Source organism: Ambystoma mexicanum, chromosome 11, assembly GCF_040938575.1.
Source record: "Ambystoma mexicanum isolate Mex_15411 chromosome 11, UKY_AmexF1_1, whole genome shotgun sequence".
Taxonomy (NCBI): Eukaryota; Metazoa; Chordata; class Amphibia; order Caudata; family Ambystomatidae; genus Ambystoma; species Ambystoma mexicanum.
In genome coordinates this window covers 685,112,976-685,135,943 of record NC_090934.1, presented here as the reverse complement: position 1 = coordinate 685,135,943, position 22,968 = coordinate 685,112,976, and the positions used below count along the sequence as shown (strand labels likewise).

Below are 22,968 nucleotides of genomic sequence, written 5' to 3'. Positions count from 1 at the left end.
CTGATGCTTACATACATCTAAATGCTTCTCTCCAACAGCAAGGGTTAGGGGTAAACCCAACACCATTAGTCAACATAGAACATGACACCATTCCAATAGAGGTGGATAACAGCGACTTGAAGAGTATTACTCTAGCCGCAGGCACCATTATTGGAATGGCGGTTGATGACCGACATTTCTCCATTGATCTTGGAAATGAACTGTTAGGACCAATCCCCAAGGACTGTTTTGACAGTGACAGTGATGACAATACAACACCAGACAGGATTTTTACCCGGCATGGGGGGAACTTCCTGGTGTACATTTCTTGCCCTTATGGTAAGGAAGATGTGACTTGTGACTTCAGGAGGGATGAGGTGATTTTCCAAGTCCATGAGGGCTGCCTTTCCCACCTGAAGCCTCCAGTCCAAATCAGCACTCTGACCAGGGACTTCTCCAACCAGCTGGAGGAGGCCGCGGAGATAACCAAACCAGAAGTCTTTCCAGGCTTCAGGCAGATGGTGGAAGAGAGAGTCAACCTAGCTGATGCCTGTGTGACTCTGGAACAAAAGCAAAAGTTGAAACAAGTTTTCTTGGATTTCCAAGATCTCTTTGCGGTAGACTCATATGACTGTGGTCGCACTGACATCCACACAACAACAATCCCCACGGACCCTGGCATGACTCCAGTGTTTGTGAAGCAATATCGCTTGCCTCTCGCATCAATGGAGTCCCTTACTGAAATAATTAAGAACCTTGAGTCCAGGGGAATAATCCATCCCATCCACAGCACCTTCAATAACCCAGTGCTGGGAATATTAAAGCCAAACGGCCAGTGGAGACTCTGTGCTGACCTCAGGGAGCTCAACAAACGGGTCCATACTTCCCGATGGCCTCTTCCCTACATTGACCAAGGGCTGGCCCAGATTCAGGGGTCACAGGTATTCACTGCAATAGACCTGACCAATGGATACTGGACCGTGCCTGTCAGCAGGGAGGACCAATACAAGCTGGCTTTTACCTTTGGGGGCCAGCAGTATACATGGACCCGGACTCCCTTCGGATACCTCAACTCCGGCAATGAATTCAACATTTTCCTACATAAGGCCATGCCCGACCTGGGTGCGAGGGGTAACCTGGCTTATGTAGATGATGTCCTCATCAAAAGTTCATCTGTGGAGGAACACATAGCGGAGATCCGTTATGTTCTGACGCAGTTGAGGGCCGCCGGAGCAAAACTTTCCTTTCAGAAAGCACAGTGGTGTAGAACCCGTGTTAATTTCTTGGGGCATGAGATTACTCCTCAGGGTCTCTGTCCCCAGGAAAAGAAAGTGGAAGCACTTCAGAAACTGAAAGACCCCACAACTCTGCGAGAACTAAGGAGCCTCCTTGGACTGACTAATTACAGCAGAAAGTTCATTGAGGGCTACGCAGAGAATACCAGACCCCTGATTCATCTCCTGAAGGGGGGGTCAAGTGGGAATGGGGTCCAGAACAAGCCGAGGCGGTAAAACAACTCAAAAGAAGCCTCTCACAAGCGCCTTGCCTAGCTTACCCTGTCAGGAACAAGGAGTTCTTCCTGGAGACAGGGTTCTCTAATACGTGCTTGACGGCAGTATTATACCAAAAGCATGACAAGGTCAATAAAGTAATCTCCTATGCGAGCAAAACTTTATCCTCTGTGGAGGAAAAATTCAACGATTGTGAGAAGGTACTCCTGGCAACGGTGTGGGCATTGAAGAATTACCGCCCGTTTATCCAGGGGGAACACATCATAGTGGAGACTCCACACCAGCCTCTGCAATATCTCCAAAGTGACAGAATCCGGGCCGGAAATGTGAGTAATTCCCGAATTACTTCCTGGATTCTGTCAATGCAAGGCTTTCCTGTGGAGGTCAGATATGGCCAAAACAAGAAGAGTCCCCTCGCGCAAGGTCTGGCTGACTTGCATGATTGTGCCAGAGAAAACTGTCTCGAGGACGAAAGTCTGAAAATCAAGGACAACATGGAGGCATACCTTAATTCCCCCCACAAAGTCTTTGAAGAGGACAAGTGTGAGGGAATGCCCCCTGTCTATGTGGATGGATGCTCTTGCCATGTTGACAACGACGGGGAGAAAGAACTGGTGGCCGGTGTAGGGAATGCATGGGTGAATGAGTTCCCAGAACCCTCCGCTGGATACAAAATTGGTCCCCGAAGTAGTCAGGTGGCAGAATTGATGGCTGTGCATCAGGCCATCCTCACTGCTGTCCAGCATCAACTCCGCGAACTGGTCATAATCACAGATTCGGATTATGTACGGAACGGGTTCGTGGAGCACCTGGTTAATTGGAAAACCAGAGGCATGTTATGTGCTAACAACAAACCCTTGAAACATGGGAAGTTGATCCAAAACATTGATGATCTGGTCACCTCGAATGAGATGACCATCTATTGGAAAAAGATCAAGGGTCATTCCAAAGTAGAGGGACCAGACAAAACTGGAAATGACTTAGCTGATCAGCTGGCCAAAACTGGGGCCATCCAAGGGGATCTAATTGAGATTGAGTCCCTGTTGGGGGAAATCCAGGTCACTGCTATCACTAGGTCCCAGACAAATGCTCACAACGACCTTTCAATTGCACAATGGAGTAAGGAGACCCCTGATGCTGATTTGATTACAGCTCAGAAGGGGGATCCAGTTATTGGTAAATTTTACCAGCACCTTGAGGACCCTGAGAACTTTCCCCTGACGGATACCGATTACATTGGGAAAGAGGACCTAAGAGTGTTGATGAAATGTCCAAAAATGTTCCGGATCCAAGACGGTTTGTTGGTAAGGAAATCCAAAGCTGGCCACGATCAGTGGGTGGTTCCTACCTCATTCCGAAGCCTGATGTTAAGTCACGCCCATGATGCGGCCACCGCCGGTCATAGGGGGTTTCACACAACATTGGAAATCTTAAGAGAGGTTGCATACTGGCCACACATGGGGCAGGACCTCGACCAATACTTGAAGGGGTGTCTTGTGTGTGCACAATTTCAGCCATCATCCCTCACGCACCGCGCGCCTCTCCAAAAGCGGGGGATGACACTGCCATGGTCAGATTTACAAATCGACTTTGTAGGCCCCGTGATTCGCTCTGCTAGGGGGAATAAGTACATGTTGACTGTGACATGCTTGTTTACCAAGTGGGTGGAATGTCTCCCAGCCCCAAACTGCAAGGCAGAAACGGCAGCTGCCTTGATGATTAACCACATCTTTTCCCGTTTTGGTCTACCTCAAAGGATTGAGTCAGACAGAGGTAGCCACTTCACCAGTGAAGTAATGACAAAGATGTGGGAGATACTGGGGGTCAAGAGAAAGCTACATATTGCTTATAGACCAGCTTCTTCTGGGGCAGTAGAGGGATATAACCGGACAATTGTGAGCATATTAAAGAAGTTTGTGGCAGATTCTGGGCCAAGTTGGGATATCCGATTACCTCTGGTCCTAATGGCCATCATATCTACCCCTTCATCTGCAACCAAAATGTCACCATTTGAGTTGATGACTGGGCGCAAGATGGTGCTTCCTCAGCATTTGCTCTATAGGACCCAAGAGCAGACACTGATAAATGCCTCCACTACTCATGAGTATGTGGAGAATTTAAGGAAACACCTCCAACATGCTTTTGCTTACGCTCAGCGGAATCTAGAAAGATCGGCTGATAGCATGAAGACCCATTATGACCTGAAAACTTCCAGGAAGGAATATCAGGTGGGAGACCGGGTCTACCTATACAACTTCCAAAGGAACCAGGCCAAGCAGCGCAAATTTTTGCCTACATGGAAAGGACCCTTTGAGATCATCGACAAGATCTCCCCTGTGGCCTACAAGATCCGCATCCCCAAAGGCGGTTCGGCAGAGGGGGAAGACAAGTGGGTCCACATAAACCAGTTGAAATGTTGCCATCCCAGGCACACTCTGCAACAACTGGAGGAATCCTCTGGAATCCTAGCGGGTACTGTCTCCGACTAATTCAGTTCCAATCATAAAACATACCACATCTAGTCTCTAAAATATTGTGATTTGCATGAAACTGTCTTTTAGTTATACTGTTTGTTTTTTTTTCAAAATAAGAATGTAATGTTTTGTTATGATGAAATGCATATGCTGCCCCACTATCTCAACAGTGGTGGAAAAAGGTCTATGAGTAGGTATTGCCGCTTTTGCTTTATCATCCTAGGAGAGATGAAACCATGGAGAATGACCAAGGAGGACGATCCGGAGACCGCGAGCAGAGACGCAGCGGGCCCGGGGTACCGCCCAATCTTCCCATCAGGACCGGCGAGGAGAACCGATCGATCAGTACCGGTTGGAGGAAAAGATGCTGAACTGTGCCATCTATTGGAAGAAGATGAGGAAACATCCCAGGTCTTGCGAGTCCCATTCGTGAAATAGAATGGCCATCGCAAGAGGGGGGCTTGTGGGATGTATTTACCCATGCATCCGAGCCCTACCTCAAAACTGTGCAGTACTGACATGGAAAACATCATGATGGCCAGAGCTTCCCAGAAAATGCACAGGGAAATGCATGAAGAATAGGCTGCCACTCATTTTTGCCGATGTTATGGGCACAGAAGGACACTGCCTAAAACCACCATTGGACTACCCACACAGTAGTCTGAAACCATTGGGAATGGCAATGCTGATTGCCAAAAGCAAACCCATAACTGTTGGGAATTCATTTTCTTAAATCCCAAAAATGGGTGCAGTACCAGTACTCACCACTATCCAAAAGCCGGCATTTTAAAACAACACCAGATTTTACTTTTTGCAAAACTGAATAAATGAACCCAAAACAGGTCAAAGAAAGACTTACTGAGAGGTGGATACAATCTAAAGTTATATTCTGAAGTGACTTGAAGGTTTATAACAAGACTGGCTGCGCTGTGGATTTCAGCAGTTTAAGTAAATTTGGACTGAAAGACACTAAAAAAAAATCTAAATGTTTAAATTGACTGAGTGACCTACTTTTGAGTGTCACATAGGTTGCAATTGTTTAAATGTCCTAGTTTTAAACTTAGAATCTGCCTTCTAGCTGCATATGTGAAAATGTTTAGTTTTATTTGAATGCAGAAACTGGGGAACAGAAATGACAGCTTAAAGAGATTCCAATTTGCCTGGCAACTACCCCCATCAGGAGTGAAACTTGAGTCACAGCTGTGTTCCCAGGCCTAGCTGCCCTTTTGCTGCTCACACCAAAAGGGATATGACACTTCCCTGATTGAATTACCTGGGCTCTGCAGGAAATTGAACAAAGCCCTGTCCTGACTCAGGCAAATGTTTTATTGGCGGGAGTCGTAAATGGAGCTTCCTCTTGGCAGAAGCTGGGAGTGGCAGGGTCTCTGAGCTTGGCAGAAACTGGAAAGACTGGTTTTTGTACCATGTGACCTGAAAAGACACACCTCTATAGCCAGAATATGGTTTTAGAAAAAGATGAATAACTCATAGTACGGACTTGTGAAAATTGTATAAATGACACCATAATTCTTGTGATTTTTCTGCCCACATTTTAAGAGGTTTTTAGAACCGGTGGCATGTTCAGGGGGGTTTTAGCGGAAAAGAGGATATTACTCAAAATGTGTGCATGTGAAAAATCTGACACTTCATCAATTAATGTCCATACTCCTTGCGCACATGTGTGTAAATTTGGGGTAATGTCCGGAATTGCAAACCAGTTAAAAAGTGCAAAATATTGCCATTTCTGAATGCAAGCTCCCAGGAAGAGCAGAGTTTGAACAGGGTATACCTCCTGTAATGCATGATGGGTGCATATGATTTTAAAACAATATGTACCTCTGCAAATATGTATTTGTTTCAAATCTAGATTTGTGTGTAAGTTGACAGGAGGAGTGGACTCTCTGCAAGCCATAAAATGACATCACGCTGACACACACTTCCTTCCCCAATCAAGTGAGAAATGGAAGTTTGACCAATTAGAAGCTGAGAGAGAGGTAGGGTCAGTGATGCTAGAACACACCCATTTTAAAAACACATAAAAGCAGACAGACAGGACAGATAGGGACCTTCAAATCCATTTGCAGCTGGAAGCTCTGCCGGGAAAATCCATACTTTACCTCCCTCAACCTTCAGAGAGCAGACATAGAGACTTCAAATCTATCAAATTTCCAGAACCAGAGAGAGAGCAGAGCTGACCCAGGCCAATGTTAGCAGAACCAGAGAGAGCTGACCCAGATCACTGTGAAGTGCAGAGACCAGAGTCCCGTCTAAAACCTGACCAGATCCATGGCGAGGCCCATTTCACTCAAGAATATAGTGTGAGTACCTAGAAAACTGTGCAGAACCAATCTCTTAGTTAAAATAATATAATTCAATCTAGTTTAATCTAAGTAGAACTGTCTCCTAACTGTCTCCTGTCATTTGTAAAGCTGTCACCTGTCATTTTCTAGTTGCAAGCTGCACTTGTCTTTTTGAACTTTAAAATTTCAAATCTGAAAAACGACCTTTATTTAATCGCTCATATCTCCGCGACCGTTTGTGCTAGAGACTTGCAGTAACTTTCCCCTGAAAGCTGAGAATCGTGGCTTTCCTACGAACCTAGAACCGCATTCCTTTACCCTATAGTTTTGCCGTAATCGTGAAAAACGCACTCGCGAATTTTGCCGCGATTTGCAAATTTCTCCACGTGTGAAAACAGAAGCTGCTTGCCTTCCATTTGCTAAAAATTCGTTTAACCTGCTAGTTACACCCTAGATCCTTGCTAAAGTGAGCCTGGACTAATATTAACTTGATTTCACTCACCCTGAACCTCTAGAGGGAATTAAAAGCATTTTAGTATATTTTTTTTTCTTCATTGCCAGCACATATCAAAGCATTTTGCCTGTGTTTTCAAAACTCCTATCTGTTTTCTTTAAGCGTGCTTGGGGGGGATTGAACTGAATTACATTGATTGCATTTCTGAGAACTGTGTGCTTTCCTCCCATTTCCTTGCATTGCATAAAGAGGGGGGGAGTGAATAGCCAGAGAAAAGTGATTACATTGTTTGGTTGAAATCATATTGATTATTTTCTGTACTGCATTCATTGAATATTGCATCCACCTGAGCTTACATAAAGCATTCTGTACCACCTTCTTCTTTTGTTCCTATTTACCAGTGTGCTACCTTATCCATTTCATGTCAACTCCTTAGTGATTATAAAGAAGTGTGCTAGTGCCAGATTCTCCGTTGTTAATCTTTATCATATCAGATTAAGTGTGATATTCAATTATTAATTTATTATAAAGTGTGATATATATATCTATATTGTTTAAAGTCTCAAACCTTTTAACTTGCAAAACAGAACTACTTCTTGGCTCAGTGGGGTCAGGGGGATTCCAACAGAGGGGTGTTATATAGGGGTAGTCATCCAGAACGCATGAACTGGACATAAAGATATATCAATAAGGGTTTTCATTCAGTATTATAGACTAGGCGTTGACTTAGCTGTAGTGTTGAATTGTATCCTCTTACAGGACGCCTGGTCCACCACTCGCTCTCTGTGGCTAGGCCACTGCTTACTGCTCCTCTCTCCCTCCAGATGACATGATGCTGCACGTCCACCACCTCATCTTGGGTTCAACATCCGGTTTGTAATCCGCAGGCTTCCGAGAGATCTCAGTCTCCTCCCCTTGCTGAAGTGATGTAGCCGTGAGCCTTCCCAGGCGTACATTCGTCTCTCTTGCTCTCTCTCTCTCTCTCTCTCTCTCTCTCTCTCTCTCTCTCTCTCTCTCTCTCTCTCTCTCTCTCTCTCTCTCTCTTGAAGCTCTTTGGCTTCGTAATTTATCATCTTCGTCTCAGTTAAATACAATTCTTCCTTTAAAGGGATAGCCACAGTTTCTGTTACACAATAACATTTGTTCCTCCTTCATACAATTCCTTGTAGGATATGGTTAAAAAGGTCAACTTAGAAGACTCTCTCTGGAGTTCCTCCAAGGAACAGGAGTCCTTGTCCCCACAAGGGGGAGTCTCTTTCAGTGAAGTCCTGCTTGCCTCTTCCCCGTAGGAGAGGGAACTGCAAAGCAGGTTCACCTCCCTAGCCACATGGGGGAGGGGGCCTCCGCCTTTGGGGAGAAGAGGCAAATTCATGCGATTCGTCACACCTGGTTATTAATCACTGTCGCACATTGGAGAACACCTAGAACAGGCAAAGCGAAGGGGCTTGCCTCAGTAAAGTAACCAGAAACCCCTAGCGCAACAGGGGTAATGATATAGGGATTGCTCTGATATTTCAGCAAAGGCTACAGCAACACAGAAGACTGAATGGCATTGGGATCATTGGTCAAGACCAAAGCAAATATAAGGAAGTGTGATGGGGTACTTAAAGCTACCCTAAGTCTAAGTGCCTCGAAGGAAGCTTTCCTGGGTGAGGACATGACATAAACTGGTGATTTATCGGAAGGAAAGGAAATGGGCTCATGGCACTAAATCCTGAAACACTTGTGTATAGGCGCGTTATAAATGCCATATCATATCATAGAGTAGGCCCTTCACTGAATTTATATTATCCTTGACAGTAACAGTAAGATAGTCAGTAAAACAGAAAGATAGTCCTCATTCTTTGCTACTTAAATCAAGGTATGTTTTAGTATTTTTGTTCTCCAGCATGGATTCACATGCTCATGAATATTCCCCGTCGTCAGGCTGGGCATCCTCGGTAAAAGAAAAAACAGTTTCACTTTCACTTAAAAACTGTATTTCTCCACTAAACCGTTCACTGTCCTCTGTCATACTGCCCCCATCCAATGACAGTCCTCTCCCTAAGTCCCTTCTCTGGCAGCCATCTTCAGATTTTTACTGCATGCTTCAGTGTTGGGAGTCCTCGAGTTTGCTCCACAAGCTATTTGTATGTTTTTTTTCATGTTTATAGATGCAAAAAGTTCAATTTTGGTTTCAAAGAAGCCTGTGGGCTCCTCAGAGGCGAAGATTCTACAAGGCCATGTTGGGCCTACTTCATGCCCTCTTCAGGCCCTGCACCAAATGCGGGCTACCAAATGTTTTGTGGAGGACAAGCACCTGCAATGCCTCTAGTGCCTGCACTTGAACCGGAAGGAAGTAGCGTGCGAGAAATGCCTCCAAGAAAATTACAAAGGACAGGCATAGTAGGCTGGTGGCATGGCTTAACATGAACAAGGCCTCTGACCCATGCTCCGAGCAGGATCATGCTTAGTCCGGGACTGGCTGGTCTGAGGAGCGGTCTTCCAAGTCCTTTGAGGGCGCCTCATCCGTGGGGGCCAAAGATAAGGCCAAGAGCTTGCTCCCATCTTAGATTTCGGGTTTAGTTTAGGCGTTTATCTCACCCATTATATAGTTTAATAAACACCCTTGAACGGTGATCGCTTGTGTCTGTCTTTACTGTTGTCACCATGAATTCCTTACAGGCTGGACTGGCGCACGCCTCCATCAAGGTGCATCTGGCGGCTATCTCCCGCTACAGCAGGTCCCCAGGAAGATATTTGCTGTGGTCCCACCGACTCGTCAAGGAGTTTCTCAATTGACTTTTCCAATCTTTCCCGTTGGTGAAGGCTCCTGCCCCGTCGTGGGAACTCGACATGGTTCTTACTAGGCTCATGGGGGCCCCCTTCGAGCCTATGCATCAGGCCCCACTCAAGTTTCTCTCATGGAAGTCCCCTTTCCTTGTGGTCATCACCTCTGCCAGACGTATAGGTGAGATCCAGGCCCTACCCTGCAACCAACCGTACCTGACTTTCCACGAATCGAGGGTGGTGCTGCTTATGCACCCCTCTTTCATGCCAAAGATTCCATCAATTCCATCTCAACAAGCCTTTGGTGTTACCTGTTTTCTTCTCGAAACCTTGGTCGCCGGCAGAAAGGGCCTTGCACTCGCTGGACGTTGCTCGTGCCCTGAAGTTCTACGTGACGCTCACAAAGAGTTTTTGGAAGACTTCACAACTGTTCATGAACTTTGGTCCTGTGAATCATGGGAAGGCCTTGTCCAAGGCTTCCATTTCAAGGTGGCTCTCCGGCTGTATCATGCACTGTCATCGGTTGGCGATCCGACTGTTGCCGGCCGGCCGAGAGACCACTCCACCAGTGGGATCGATGCGACGACGGCGTCGGCGTTCCTGTCTGGTGTGCCCTTGCTGGCCATCTGCAGGGCTGCTGCGTGAAGTTTCCACGCACACCTTCACAAAGTTCTACTTCTACTTCCAGGGAAGAATCCAGAGTCGGCCAAGCAGTGCTACGCAACCTGTTCGCTTGAAGTGAGTCTGTTCCAGAGACGAGGGTTATTGCTTCTGTTGAGGCTTGCCACCTACTGTGGTTGTATAATGGTGTACTGCTATGTATTTGTTATTCATGAACAAGTGAATCCATGCCAGACCCCATGCTGGAGGTTTAAGTTACTTACCTGTAACTATTGTTCTCCAGCATGGGTCTGGTATGGATTCACATGCAAACCCCACCTCTGGGGTCTGTGTGGCTCTTCTTGGTCATACTGCCACTTTACGTGCTTCTCAAATCTGAAGATGGCTGCCAGAGGAGGAGCTTAGGGAGAGGACTCTCATTGGATGGGGGCAGTATGACCCAGAGGACAGTGATTGGTTTAGAGGAGAAATACAGTTTTTAAGAGAAAGTGAAACTGTTTTTTCTTTTACCGAGGATTCCCAGCCTGAGGACGGGGAATATTCATGAGCATGTGAATCCATGCCAGACCCATACTGGAGAACAATAGTTACAGGTAAGTAACTTAAACCGTATTGTGCATTTAAAGTGACGTGTTTTGTCTTTAACGTCCTTCCACACTGCAGGGCAGAGGTGTGTATTTTTAGCTTAGAATATGTGTTAAATGTCAGGGACTGTTTGCTAGGTTGATGTTGACTTGTGAAGAAATAGGCTATGTCAGCCATTTCGTTTGTTGTGCTACTTTTTTTTGTTTTAATCTGTTTTATTATTTTCGCAGTGCAGTCGAACAGGCAACTTAAACACAGTATTATCAGCACATACAAGCATTTGCTACAAGTATCAACTTTTCCCTCACAAGCCAGAGTCCAGTCTCTCCACACTGTTCCCTTCTTTCCTTTAACTTGTAATTAACCTTTGAGCAGAACAGTGCGTGATGCATAATCAATAGTCGTAATAGCAGTACCTAATTTTCTAGGTGCATAAACCCACACAAGTGCAACTATATCCCATCCATAACCACATTACTCGGCTCCCCCTCTTGTTGCCCTCCACCATTCCCCTTGTAAACTCCCATAATCTCTATATTCGCCCCCTTTCATTCCAAACCCCTTCGACCTTGTGGCACGCCCCTTTCCTGTAACCCTGTGTCATTGTCCCACCACCAAATCTCTCCACCCCTGATATCCAGTCCCGCTTTGGCCCCAAAATCAAATCATTGAGCATCTGCCCCAGTCCATCCCTACGCCTGTCCCCCTCTGTCCCCATCTGTGTCCTTAATACTGTAATCTCTGCAAAACCCCATCTCGGCACGTCTCTGACCCATGCTTGCACCGCTGAACCCGTGGGGTTTTTCCAGGATATCTCGATGCATCTTTTGGGCGGAATTAGTAAAAACTGGGCCATTTTCCTCTTGGTCCTGTCCCTCTTTCTCTTCCCTGGTAGCAGTCCTAATAAGCAAATAATTGGCATGCACCCATATGTCCCCCATACCAGCGTATTGATATTGTCCACCACTGTTTCCCAGAATGCTGCAATAACTGGAAAACCCCAAGCCATATGCTTGAAGCCCGCTGAGTTGTCTCCACATCTGGGGCAATTATGTTGGTACTCCATGGTCCATGGCATGAAGCCTCGATGGGGTCATGTAGATGCTATGTAGAAAGTTGTATTGGATCAACCTGAAATGTAATTTTATTGGGCCATAGCGCTCTATATATCATTGGTATGACCTCAAAGCGATGGTAGGTTGAACGCCCTCTGGGACCGCAGTCCAGGTCAGTAGAGCGATTGTCATAGGATGCGTGGGTGTACCAATTATGTGTGCTGCTGATGCAATTGCCTGAAGGTGGCTGCATCCTAGCGTTGGGTGTGGTGGTGGTGGTGGTGATGATGATATCAGTTGAATGTGTCCAGTCTGGAGGGTGGACATCCAGACTGGGTTCTTGCTGCATTAGGCCTGTAGGACGCTGTGCAGCTAGGCCGGTTTGTCATGGGATATAGCTGTGTTTTATTAGAGTGATGGGTGTTTACGGGGTAGTGTTCGTATGTGAGCAGCTAGGCCGAATTTATCGAGGGGTATAGCTGCATTCTACTTGTGTGATGGTGTAGAGTCGAGAGTAAGCGTAGTGATATGATATTATGGTTCCTCCACAAAGCACCTAAGCACAGTGCGCTTCACAGGCGCTCGATGACAATGGAGGGAACGAGGGGGAATGCAAAGACACTTCTATAGGTCATGGGCAGCACGAATGTGAAGACTAGCTAATGTATGCGGTCTGGAGATCCAGACCATGCATGTGTTTAAGGCACAGACAGGAGTGTATGCCTCGCAGTGATACACAGGGACAGCAATATCGCTGGAAATCCGGGGGCGGGGCACAAAGCGACAATATGGACCAAACGGGCAGGGAGGGGAAACAATGGCATAATGGGAATTGCGAGGAGTTATGACCCAAGGAGATAATTATTCTGCATTTCAGGGATACAGTTGATTATAGCCAAATGAATGGGTATATTTATTGATGACATGGTTGTCTATTTATTCAATGGGTTGTTAGAAGTGTAGTCACCTCGGAAGGTTGAGGTTGGTGTTATGGAAAGAGGCAGGTTTTTAGAGCTTTTTGGAAGGCCATGCAGTCTTGGGTGTGTCAAATAGGCGGTGGAAGCGAGTTCCACAGAGTCGGGCCAAGGTTGAGAAGGCGGATCCTCCGATCCTGACAGTTAGTGGTTGGGATCACTAAAAGGAGGGTGGTGCTTGATTTTAGGGTGTGGGGTGGGAGGTATGGTTTTAGCTTTTCTTGCAGGTATAATGGGCCGTTCTTGTGCACTGCACAGTGAGTGATCCACAGGGTCTTGAAAGTGGCCCTTCGTCCAACTGAGAGCCAGTGGAGGGTTCGGAGAGTAGGAGAGATGCGGTCTCTTGGACCCAGGGCGAGGAGCTGTTTTAGAGGCAGCGGTTTGCGCTCTTTGAAGTTTATTAAGATGGTAAGCCTAGGTATAGAGAGTTGGCATAGTCCAGTCTCGACATTACAATAGACATAACAGTGGCAAGTCTGTTTGGGAGGGAGAGGTAGGGAAAGATGATATAAGAAGTTTGAGATGGTAGTGACAACATTTAGACACATTGCTGATCTAACGGATGAGGGTTAGGTCAGAGTCCATAGTGCAGCCTAGTTTATTTACTGTGTCGGAGGGGGGGGGCTTGGCCCAGGGGACGGGGGGGCAAGGGAGTGGATGATGTAGTAGGGCAGTGTTGCCGCACACCATGATTTCAGTTTTGGTGGGGTTTAAAAGGAGGTGGTTTATTGTCATCCATCGGTCAATATCTAGAAGACAGGCTTCGAGGTCGGGCTGGAAGTTGGTGTTCGAATTGTGGATTTTAAGGATGATTTGGGTACATCAGCATAGTTGTAGCACGAAATGTTGTGCAAGAGGATGTTTCCAGGAAGGGTGTATACATAGAGGTTGAATAAGAGAGCATGTAGACACGCGCCTTGCGGTACTCCAGTTTAACCAAGCAAGCAGCTGAGACAAAACGGGAGAGGAGGGTTATTTGTTTCCTGCTGCTGAGGAAGGAGGCCATCCACTTGAGAGCAGTGCCATGGATTCCAAGAGAGTGGAGACGGTCATGGAGGATAGAGTGGTTAATCTTGTGAAAGGCTGCAGAGAGGTCGAGGAGAATTAGTGCAGCACATCCTCCAGACTCTGCAGTGATCTTAAGATCATCCCAGATAGAGGTCAGAGTGGTTTTGGTTCCATGTCGTGGTCTGAAGCCTGATTGTGCTTGGTCAAGGAGATTGTTGGATTCAACAAAGGCGTTTAGCTGGGAGTATGCTGTTCAGTCGATGAGTTTTGCAAGGAATCTGGTGTTCGAGATGGGTCGGTAGTTTTTGGGGTCAAGGGGATCGAGGGGTGGTTTTTTAAGAAGGGGCTTGAAATGCCCAATTTTGAAGGAATCTGGGAAGATGCCAGAGCTGAGGGAGTCATTTAATATGGCTCTTGCATTTTCTCCTGCGCTGGTAGACGCAACTATTTCTTTAAGGACACAGGAAGGGCCGGGGTCAAGGGGGGGAGACAGATGGTTTGATAGCAGATAGTAGGTCTAGGAACTAGTCTCTGGAGATGGGTCTGAACAGTGGGGGAGTTGTGGGTCGGGCGGAGGAGGAAGGAGGGGTTGTTGGATTGGTTGGTTGTTTGGAGGAGGCAGTTTGTTGAGGGAAGTCGTCCTGTCAAGAGCGGTCGTGTAGAACTGTAGGGAGAGGGAGTCACAGAGTGATTGAGATGGGGCTGATTGGGTAGAGGTGCAAGTGGGTTTGACGCATTTAGATATGATTCTATGGAGTTCTTTGCTGCGGTTTCCACAATTGAGAAGTTGTTTGTTGTAATAGGTTTTTTTGGCTTTCCGGATTTCAGCTTTGTAGTTACAATGGTGCAAGGCGAAAGTGGATCTGCTGAGATTGGTTTTTGATGCTCACCATTTGTGTTCCAGAGAGTTATTGCGTTTTTTGGCGTTCCTCAGTTCGGGCGTGAACCATTTAGGGAATGGTCCATTGCGTGAGGAAGTGGGGCGTGAGGAGGTGAGAGGAATTAGATATTTATTGAGCCAAGAATCGAAGGAGTCGATGGTTAAAGATCCATATGGATCCAGCATTCGAGGTTTTGGGGGGGGGCTGGGGGTTGGGAGGGAGGACAGGGGTAGTGGGGGGAGGGGCAGGGGTGAGGATGGAGAAAGGGACTACAAAGTGGTCGGATCAGATGAGTGGGTTGGGAGGGGATAGATGAATCAGATCATGGGAGCTGAAGATTGCATCAAGGGTGTGCCCCCTTGAGTGGGTTGGACCGTTCATATGAAGGGAGAGTTTGAGGGCATCAAGACTTGTCGACCAGTGGATGGGTCATGGGGTTGGTGGGAATGTCCAAGCAGATATTGAAGTCTCCTAGGAGAGTAAGAGAGGGGCGATTTACTTAAATGGTGGCTTCAGATTCACAGAGGTTGTTTGAGAAATGTCTGTCGTAACCAGGGGGTCTGTAGATGAGTGGGCAGCATTGGGAGAAAGTCGGAGGTAGCAAGAGTTTAACAAGAAGGGATTCACATGATGGTATGCCTGTCTGATATTCGACGAGTGAGATGGAGAAATGAGAGTTGAAGAGGACTACCACACAGCCGCCTCTGGAAGCTCTGTTGTGTGGAATGAGCGAGTAACCGGGGGGAATGCTTCGTGTGATAAAGACTAGGTCCGGTTTATCAGAGGTGAGGAGGTCGAAGATGCTGTGTCTGTTTTTCGCTACAGAGTGGGCATTAAAAAGGATGCAGTTGACTTTGGTGTGGGGGATTGGTCTTGGAGGAGGTCATCAGGGTGGAGTAAGAAGAGCTTGGGAGATTGGAAGGGAGGAGGGAGAGGTTGTGACTTTCAGGGTCATTGAGACAGGGGGAAGAGCTGTGGTGAGGGGGTAGGGTACCAGTGGATTCTGAGCGATGGGAGATGGGGTTCCAACGGTGGAGGCAGGGAAGAGTAGGCGGGCAGAGGAGGATATGTGTGGGGTGTGGGTAGAGTCAAGGAGGGGCGGGCGAGTTGACAGGTGGCCAGTGGGTGTGAGCGGGTTTAGGGGTTTTGAAATTGGGGTGAGTCTCGAAGGGTTCAGGGGGTCTGGTGTGCAGGGTGAAAAGTCGAGAGAGAGGGGGGTGGAAACAGGGCGAGGGTAGGGGGGTGAGATGGGGTGGGGGAGAGAGAGATTGGGAGGTTGGGTTGAGGTAGAAGTGGTGAGGAGTAAAGATTCGAGGAGGGGGACCAGACTGTTTTTCTACTTTTCATGGGTTTTGGTTCAATAGGGGTGTGAGAGTAGGGGGGTCGCAGGGTGATGGAGATGAAGCTACCGTCCTTGCGCGGGCAAGACTTGCTGCTTTTAGGGAGGGGAAGTGATATGAAGGGGGGTTGTTAGCAGGGGTTGAGAAGGGGTTAAGGGGGGATAAGGGGGATGGGCAGTTGTCTGATGGGTTAGGGGAGAGGGACAGGGGTTATGGGTGAGCGAAAGGGGGGAGGGTTGTTCATTGGAGGGTGGAAGGAAGGAGCGGAAGAAGGTGAGGGTTTGCGGCGCTGTTTGGAGCACCAGCTGGCTCCTTTGGCTTGGGAGTTTGATAGGGGGTGAGGTGGCATGGCATGGGGTATTAGGGAGTTCTCAATAGCGGTCAGATGGAGGGGAGGAGGGCGATGAGTTTGGGTGGGAAGGGGGAGGGGAATAGGGTTCTGCAGAGGGAGGTGATTGGCGTGTCAGAGTGCACCTCTGATTTTAGAGTTGGATGCGGGGTGGTGGTAGGAAAGTGGGCGAGCGGCGTTAGGCTGCAGTGAAGTGCGAGGGGAGGTTTCTAGGGATGTTCTCACGGGGGGCTTGAGAAGGTGGTTGCTAGAGCACGGTCCAGGTGCCTTGAGGTGTGAGTCAGGAGGGTGGGGTGGGGATTCTCGAGATCGGGACGGGAGCGAGAGGGGGATTCTTGTGAGTCAGTGTCTCTATTTGGAGTTGAGAAGCTAGGGATCGATGAACTAGTCGTGGTAGATGGGCCCTGGGTGGGCTAACAGGAACAATTTCAAAGCAATCAAGAGCGACTGGCAGAATACAACACAGTAGTAACTAAGGCGCGACAAATTCTAAGTGTGAGTGACAGGTAGATCACAACACAGTGGTAACTAAGGCGCAACAATTCTAGGCTTTTTAGACTGGCAGAATGTAACACAGTAGTCTCTTGGGCACACTACCTATCTAAATTCGAGAGGGACAATTCTAAGCATCTTAGACTGCCAGAATATTACACAGTAGTCTCTTGGGCACACTATCTATATGTGAGATAGGCTAATTGGTCCAGACGTCTCTGATTTGTCCATACTTGGATCCAGCCAACAATTGAAATCCCCTCCCTAAATGAAAACCCCATCCGATCCTTCCCCACCCTCTGCTACAGTGATTTGAAGTAGGTCTCAGTGTCAACGTTTGGTGCATAAGAGTTCACTATACTGAGGGGTTGTCCCTCCAATGTTCCATGCAGTATCAAAGTCCTACCTTCTGTATCCACCCATGTGTCTGTAATGTGTACCAGGGTATCCCCCTTATCCAAATCAAGGCTCCTCTCGCGTAGGAGGAATATATTGACCCGAATACTCTACCTCCCCATTCGCGGTTGAGTTCCGCCAGATCGGGGCCCAACAGATGCATTTCCTGGAGTAGCGCTAACTGTATAGCATTCTGCTTAAAAAATGCCCCCATTTTAATTCTTTTCACTCGCTTCCCCAGGCCCCGGACATTTCAGGTTTCTATCTTAAATATCATGGCGCTTGGCTGTCCCCATGTCTATGCACCAAAACTCTCCTCTTCCTGCACCAATCAAGCTCAGCTTGTGCAATATAATAACATACTGTCAGCTTCGAAATAGCTGCACATTAAACAAACTACCCCCCCACACCCCCATATCCCTTCCATAACAGCAAACCGCCACCCCATCTGTAACTCCCAGGGTCAGATGGGGCCATAAAATGTTCTCAGGCACCAACGAAAAAGGGGCCCACAGTTGCAAATCGGAATTCATTCCTTTTGTGACACTGTTTGAATAGTACCCAAGGGGGAGTTATTTGACAAAATGTGATCAAATTGTGCATTTTAAAGAATATTTATTCAGCAACACTGGTCAAAACTATTAGCCGCATAGTGAATTAACTCATCAAACTGACCCACATTGGCCAAAAAAGTGGCCCACTTTGACCCAACAAACGTGCCCACACCAGCATTTTCTGTTTTGGTTCGCCATGGGCCTATTGCCCTATAGGCCAGTCCGAACCTGGTAACACCCCACTTGAAGAACAGTCTCTGCCTCACCCCATCCACTGCTCGTACAATGTGACTCCTCTCTTCAGCCCTCCTCAATTCAAGCAGTGCCCCGCTGCTGCCACCAGATGACCCCCAAATCATCATAACCAATGGCGCCATGTTGCTCCTCCTGGGTTCACCCTGTGGGACAAACGACTCCATGGTTTCGGGTGCATTGCCACCTTTTGTCGCTCCACTGACTTCTCAGCCATACCAAATTGGTCCCATAGTTTCTGCCCACTTCTTCTGAAGACCCCCAGGGTAATTTGCCTTTCTTACTCTGGCCAGTGGGTCCTAGCTGTACGCCCCACAGCAGTATCTGTTAATTTCACACCATTACACTCCATCTGCAAGTCTCCCGCTTTTCCCCTGGTTTCCAACTAGTTCCACACTTCAGACGCTGTCAAAAGAAAGGAGGATTTGCCCTCTGCCAGCACCCTCAATTTCGCAGGAAAGAACATCATGTAGCACAAATTGCAGTCTCTCAATTTCCTGTTGATGGCATCAAAGGATCTCCTCTGTCTCTGGACCTCTTGATTGAAATCTGGTGAGAGGGGTATTCTTGCATTCTCTCAGAAAATTTCCTCGGTGTCTAGCTTCCTGGGGAATGGCATCTTTGTCTCTGAAATATAGCAATTTTGCCACAATTGCACATGGAGACGCCCCCAGCGTCCTCCACGGCACCCTGTGTACCCTTTCCACTGTGAACAGTTTGGACAGACCCTTCAGCCTGAAGTCCTCTAGCAAAAGTCTCTCCAAAAACAACTCCATGCATTGGCCCTTTTCTCCCTCCGGCACCCCGATCAGGCAAATGTTGCATCTCCTAGCACGGCCTTCTGCATCTTCAGCCCTTTCTTCAAGCGTCCTGGTTGTCCCTAACAGGCCCATAAGCTGGTCTTTTCAATAAAATCAGTGCTTCTTCCACGTCACTCACTCTTTGCTCCACATAAGTCACCCTTTCGCTGATCTTCATGTCTGCCTGTATCAGGGTTACATCCACTCCTACATCTTGGATATTCCCTTCCAAGGACACTCGATTCCTTAATTGCCATCAGGAGGTTTTCCATAGTAAATGCCTCTGGGGTGTCAGCTCCCCCTCTTGATTACTTGCTGCCTCGCCCAGTGCCTTCCCCTGCTTGGGCGTTGCTCCAACAAACTGCTCCATTTTTGTTGCCGCGGGGATACCAAATTGCCCTTCACCTCCTCACTGCCTGCCCAGGCCCACTGAGGCACGCTATCGGCCTCCCGACAAAACACTCAATCTGCCACGCTCGGGCTGTGTCCCCAACCCGCTCCAGTGTGCCAGTACTCCACCAGTGAGCACCAACTATGTCCTGCTCACCTTCTTGTTGTAGTAAAGCGACCTGAGGGCTGCAGGTCAACGAATCGCACATGCACAGGGCTAAACTCCACTATAGGTGCCGTGCCAGGTGGGCTGCCCCCTCCAAATCATCTGTGCCCTAGGCAGCAGATGGGTGTCATCATGAGGCCCCATGCCAGTTGCAATCCTGTCTCCAATACTGACTTGGGCCTCTTGACGGCACTCTCCTTCCACAGCACCCCTGTACTGCCAATGATGTGTCTCCAGCTTCACTTTATCCCCTGGCAAAGCCTTCCTTCTCGGTTCCATCAGTGCTGTTTATCCGCCTCTTCCAATGGCAGCTGGGTATCTCTGCAGGACTTTCTCCTCCCGGTTTCCGGTAGTCTTCTGTTGGAGCCCCTTGCTGTCCTGGGAGCTGATTCACCACCACAGACCGCGGTTTATATTGCAACTACAAAAAGCCCTCCACCAGGCTCTGCTGCTCTGTCACTAGCCCACTTCCACCGCAGGGAGCCTCCAGGGGCTTCACCCTGTGCAGGCTAACAACCATGCTGTTGTCACTGCCATGTGCGGTGATCAATCTCTGCCATATAAGCACCTCTCAGTGCGGGAAAACCTGCACCCAGGCTGTCTGCACTCGTTCCTGGCACCGCCTCACCATCGGTAGATGGCCCGATGGTGCGTATTACAAATTTCTATCAGGAATCCAGTCGGCGGACCACTTTTCCCGAGCTTTACTGCTGCATCGCTCGGCTCCTGGCTCCCCGTTATGCCAAGTTGTATTTGTCCATGCAGAACTATTTTCTGGGATCAGCACGCACTAATCCTTGCTTTTGCTAGTGACCCTCCCACTAGCATATGCTAGTACTGAAATAGCTTCTTGAAACACTACATGGCCTTGAGAAAGCATGTGCTGAAGTGTGAAACATTTGCCGGCCTACCACTCCTGTTATTCTATTGCTTTATCTGTACGACTTAAATTCTTTATCTGTATGACTTAAATTCAGTATAGCACAAGCATAGTATTGTGTTTGAATAAATGCAACTTTGCACACAATTCTACAGCTGATGTAACTGGTCTCTTTTGGTGGGGAGTGGGGGGCATTCATACGAGTTTGTTCGTTTGTTTAATGTGCAACCTACCAAACTTACCACAGCAAATGTTCCAAGCTATAAATGTGCACCACTCGCTTGTCTTGAACTGGGACTTCTCTGACTCCTTTATTTTCCGGGCCTTGCAAGAATCCTTCTGCCAATTCCCACACAGCAGTAGTTTACTTCTTACCATAAACGCGTATTCTGCCCACCTGCCACAATAATTCTCATGGATGCCCTTTAACAGTGCATAGTATTTAATACTTAGACCAAGGGGAGTGTGTTTCCTATAAAAGAATATATAATTTTCATGTCAATTAGTTTCCTCTCAGCTGTACTAGCTTGGATCGTTCCTGGGCCACAGTCTTGTCCCTTTTTGTTGCAACAGCACTTGCTTGTGGACTGAACCCATAGCATGGTACTCATTTTATAACCCACTTCTTAGCCATAGGCACAGCAATGTTCTTACTGTATTTTGTAATTGTTAATTGATGCTGATAACATTTGGTCAAAGTAATATACCAGAAAAATGATCTTGGTGCTCAAATGAACCATGAATTGAGGAATGGATCTGTAACTCTTAGCCGACTACATCAAAAGCCAGGACTTCATTTTTTGTTTTTTGTTGAACTTCAGGTGTATTTTTGATGGTTTCTAACCATCGCAACAGGTACTGAAAATTGTATGGTTGCACATGCTGTGTGTAGAGTGGAAGAACATACCAGACCGTGTTTTATGTTCAGTAAGCATTGGCCACCTTTATTCAATGCTGTAATGGTTATGAGGTTAGGACATTCTCTACATACATTGGGATATTTTCCTTCGTTTCCTTTCTTTCCTTTTGTTTTTGAGCTTCACGGCATTGAGTTTTGGCTCTTCATATATTTATTTTTCCACTTGAAATTGTATTAATTTTCCTGAATATAAGCAACATAAAAAAAGACTGTCTGCTGCCTTTTTTCAAAAACCTCATCCAAGATTTTTAAAGACTATCCAAATCTAAATACACCTTTATTAGTGTGAAACAGCTATTTCAGCTGCTATGCCTCCATAACCAGGCTCTTCAGTACATACGTTTATTGGGAATCGTACAAAAATGTCGACCTGGCAGTTGCGACGGCCGAAAAGGCTGACTTTTTTTAACACCCCCTTACACCACATATATATGTGGTGTAAGGGGGGTCGTCATTTTCGGCTGTCGCAATAATCACATAGATCCTGTTTATTGGCCTAATTGAGATAATGGGGCAATATTTGGTTAACTTGTAATATTATCATGTGTTGTACTATGCTATGCTGTATTTTGTTGAGGTGCTCAGCTACCAATAAAAAGACCTCTTTGCATAGCTGCGCTGTCTCTCTCTTTCTCTCTCTCTCTCTCTCTCTCTCTCTCTCTCTCTCTCTCTCTCTCTTTCTCTCTCTTTCTCTCTCTCTCTCTTTTGCTCTCTCTCTCTTCTCTCTCAAAACTGAAACTGCCAAACAATATGGTAAGATAGCCATGTTGTCATCAAAAGCAGAAGTGATCACCCAAGCTTCTTAATGGAGAAAGGTAGGGTCTTCCAGAGGAGATTGGCAACTATGGAGGCTTTAGCCCTCATGAACCGAGATAACAGGAATCGGTCTAAACTTGAACTTCCTTAGCTGGAAAGGGTAATCCTTCTTCAATTTTCTGTCCTAGAATGTGGGCCAAAGTTTCAAAAGGACTGAATCACCATGCAAAGGACTTGATATGTCACCTGCTTGTAATCTGGAAACCAGTGTAGCGGTTGGGGAATTGATGTGAAGAGAGCGTCATTGTGTGTTACAGCAATTTCCATAGATCGTCAAGCACGTTGTTTAGAAACTAGAAACGTAAAGTAGCCAGTGCAGTTTCTGGGTTTTCAGTGAGTTTTCTTAAATAATATAATAAAGTTGATATTTCATTTCCAGAAATATTCATCCGATGCCTATGTATTTGATTATAATAGTAGATAACTGGGCTATAGCTGATCTGTTTGACCCCTTGTTTCTTGTTTTGCAGATTTGGCCTCTGGATGCATTTGGATATCTGCAGGAAAGTCCTAATGGGCGTATACCTCGTGATGATTAAACAGCGTGCAGTGTTTCACTCTAACCCTGTTTCTATTTAATATTAATTTACAATAAAGTATTGTTTTTGTAACCATGGCAATTCCATTTTTGGGTTGTTGGGTTGGAACTAGATTTTTTGGTTGGATCTTCAGGAAGGAGTTAACTCAACTTTTGTATGATGAGATGTGATGTATGAGATTGGTGTTGTTGGATCTGGACTAATGCTTCCCTACTTCATCCTTTTTGATGCTGTGCAATTCTATTTCATTTTGTTATGAAATTGGTATTGACAAATTTGCTACGAGTATTGGGTCGTATTAAAAGACTGAACCCACTATCACATCTAATATGGGAAATGTATTTAAATTATTTAATTGTACCCTAAAAGGTTAATAGGCAGACCTAGATTCCCAGTTGCTTATGCCTAAATATTACTAAAGTGCAAATACACTTTCTAAAACATTCTCAACAAAATGGAGAAAG

The 22,968-nt window shown here is 46.8% G+C and overlaps 1 protein-coding gene across 2 annotated transcripts in view; it reads left to right on the top strand.

Annotated features, from left to right (window-relative positions):
- Positions 1-22,576, top strand: part of IMMP1L (inner mitochondrial membrane peptidase subunit 1) — a 569,671-nt gene extending 547,095 nt beyond the window's left edge. For both annotated transcript variants that reach the window (XM_069623548.1, XM_069623549.1), the window contains one exon: positions 22,436-22,576. In XM_069623548.1, the coding sequence (XP_069479649.1) occupies positions 22,436-22,504 (69 nt within the window). In that variant the 3' untranslated portion in view covers positions 22,505-22,576. The remainder of the gene's footprint in view (positions 1-22,435) is intronic.
- The last annotated feature ends 392 nt before the right edge of the window (positions 22,577-22,968 follow it).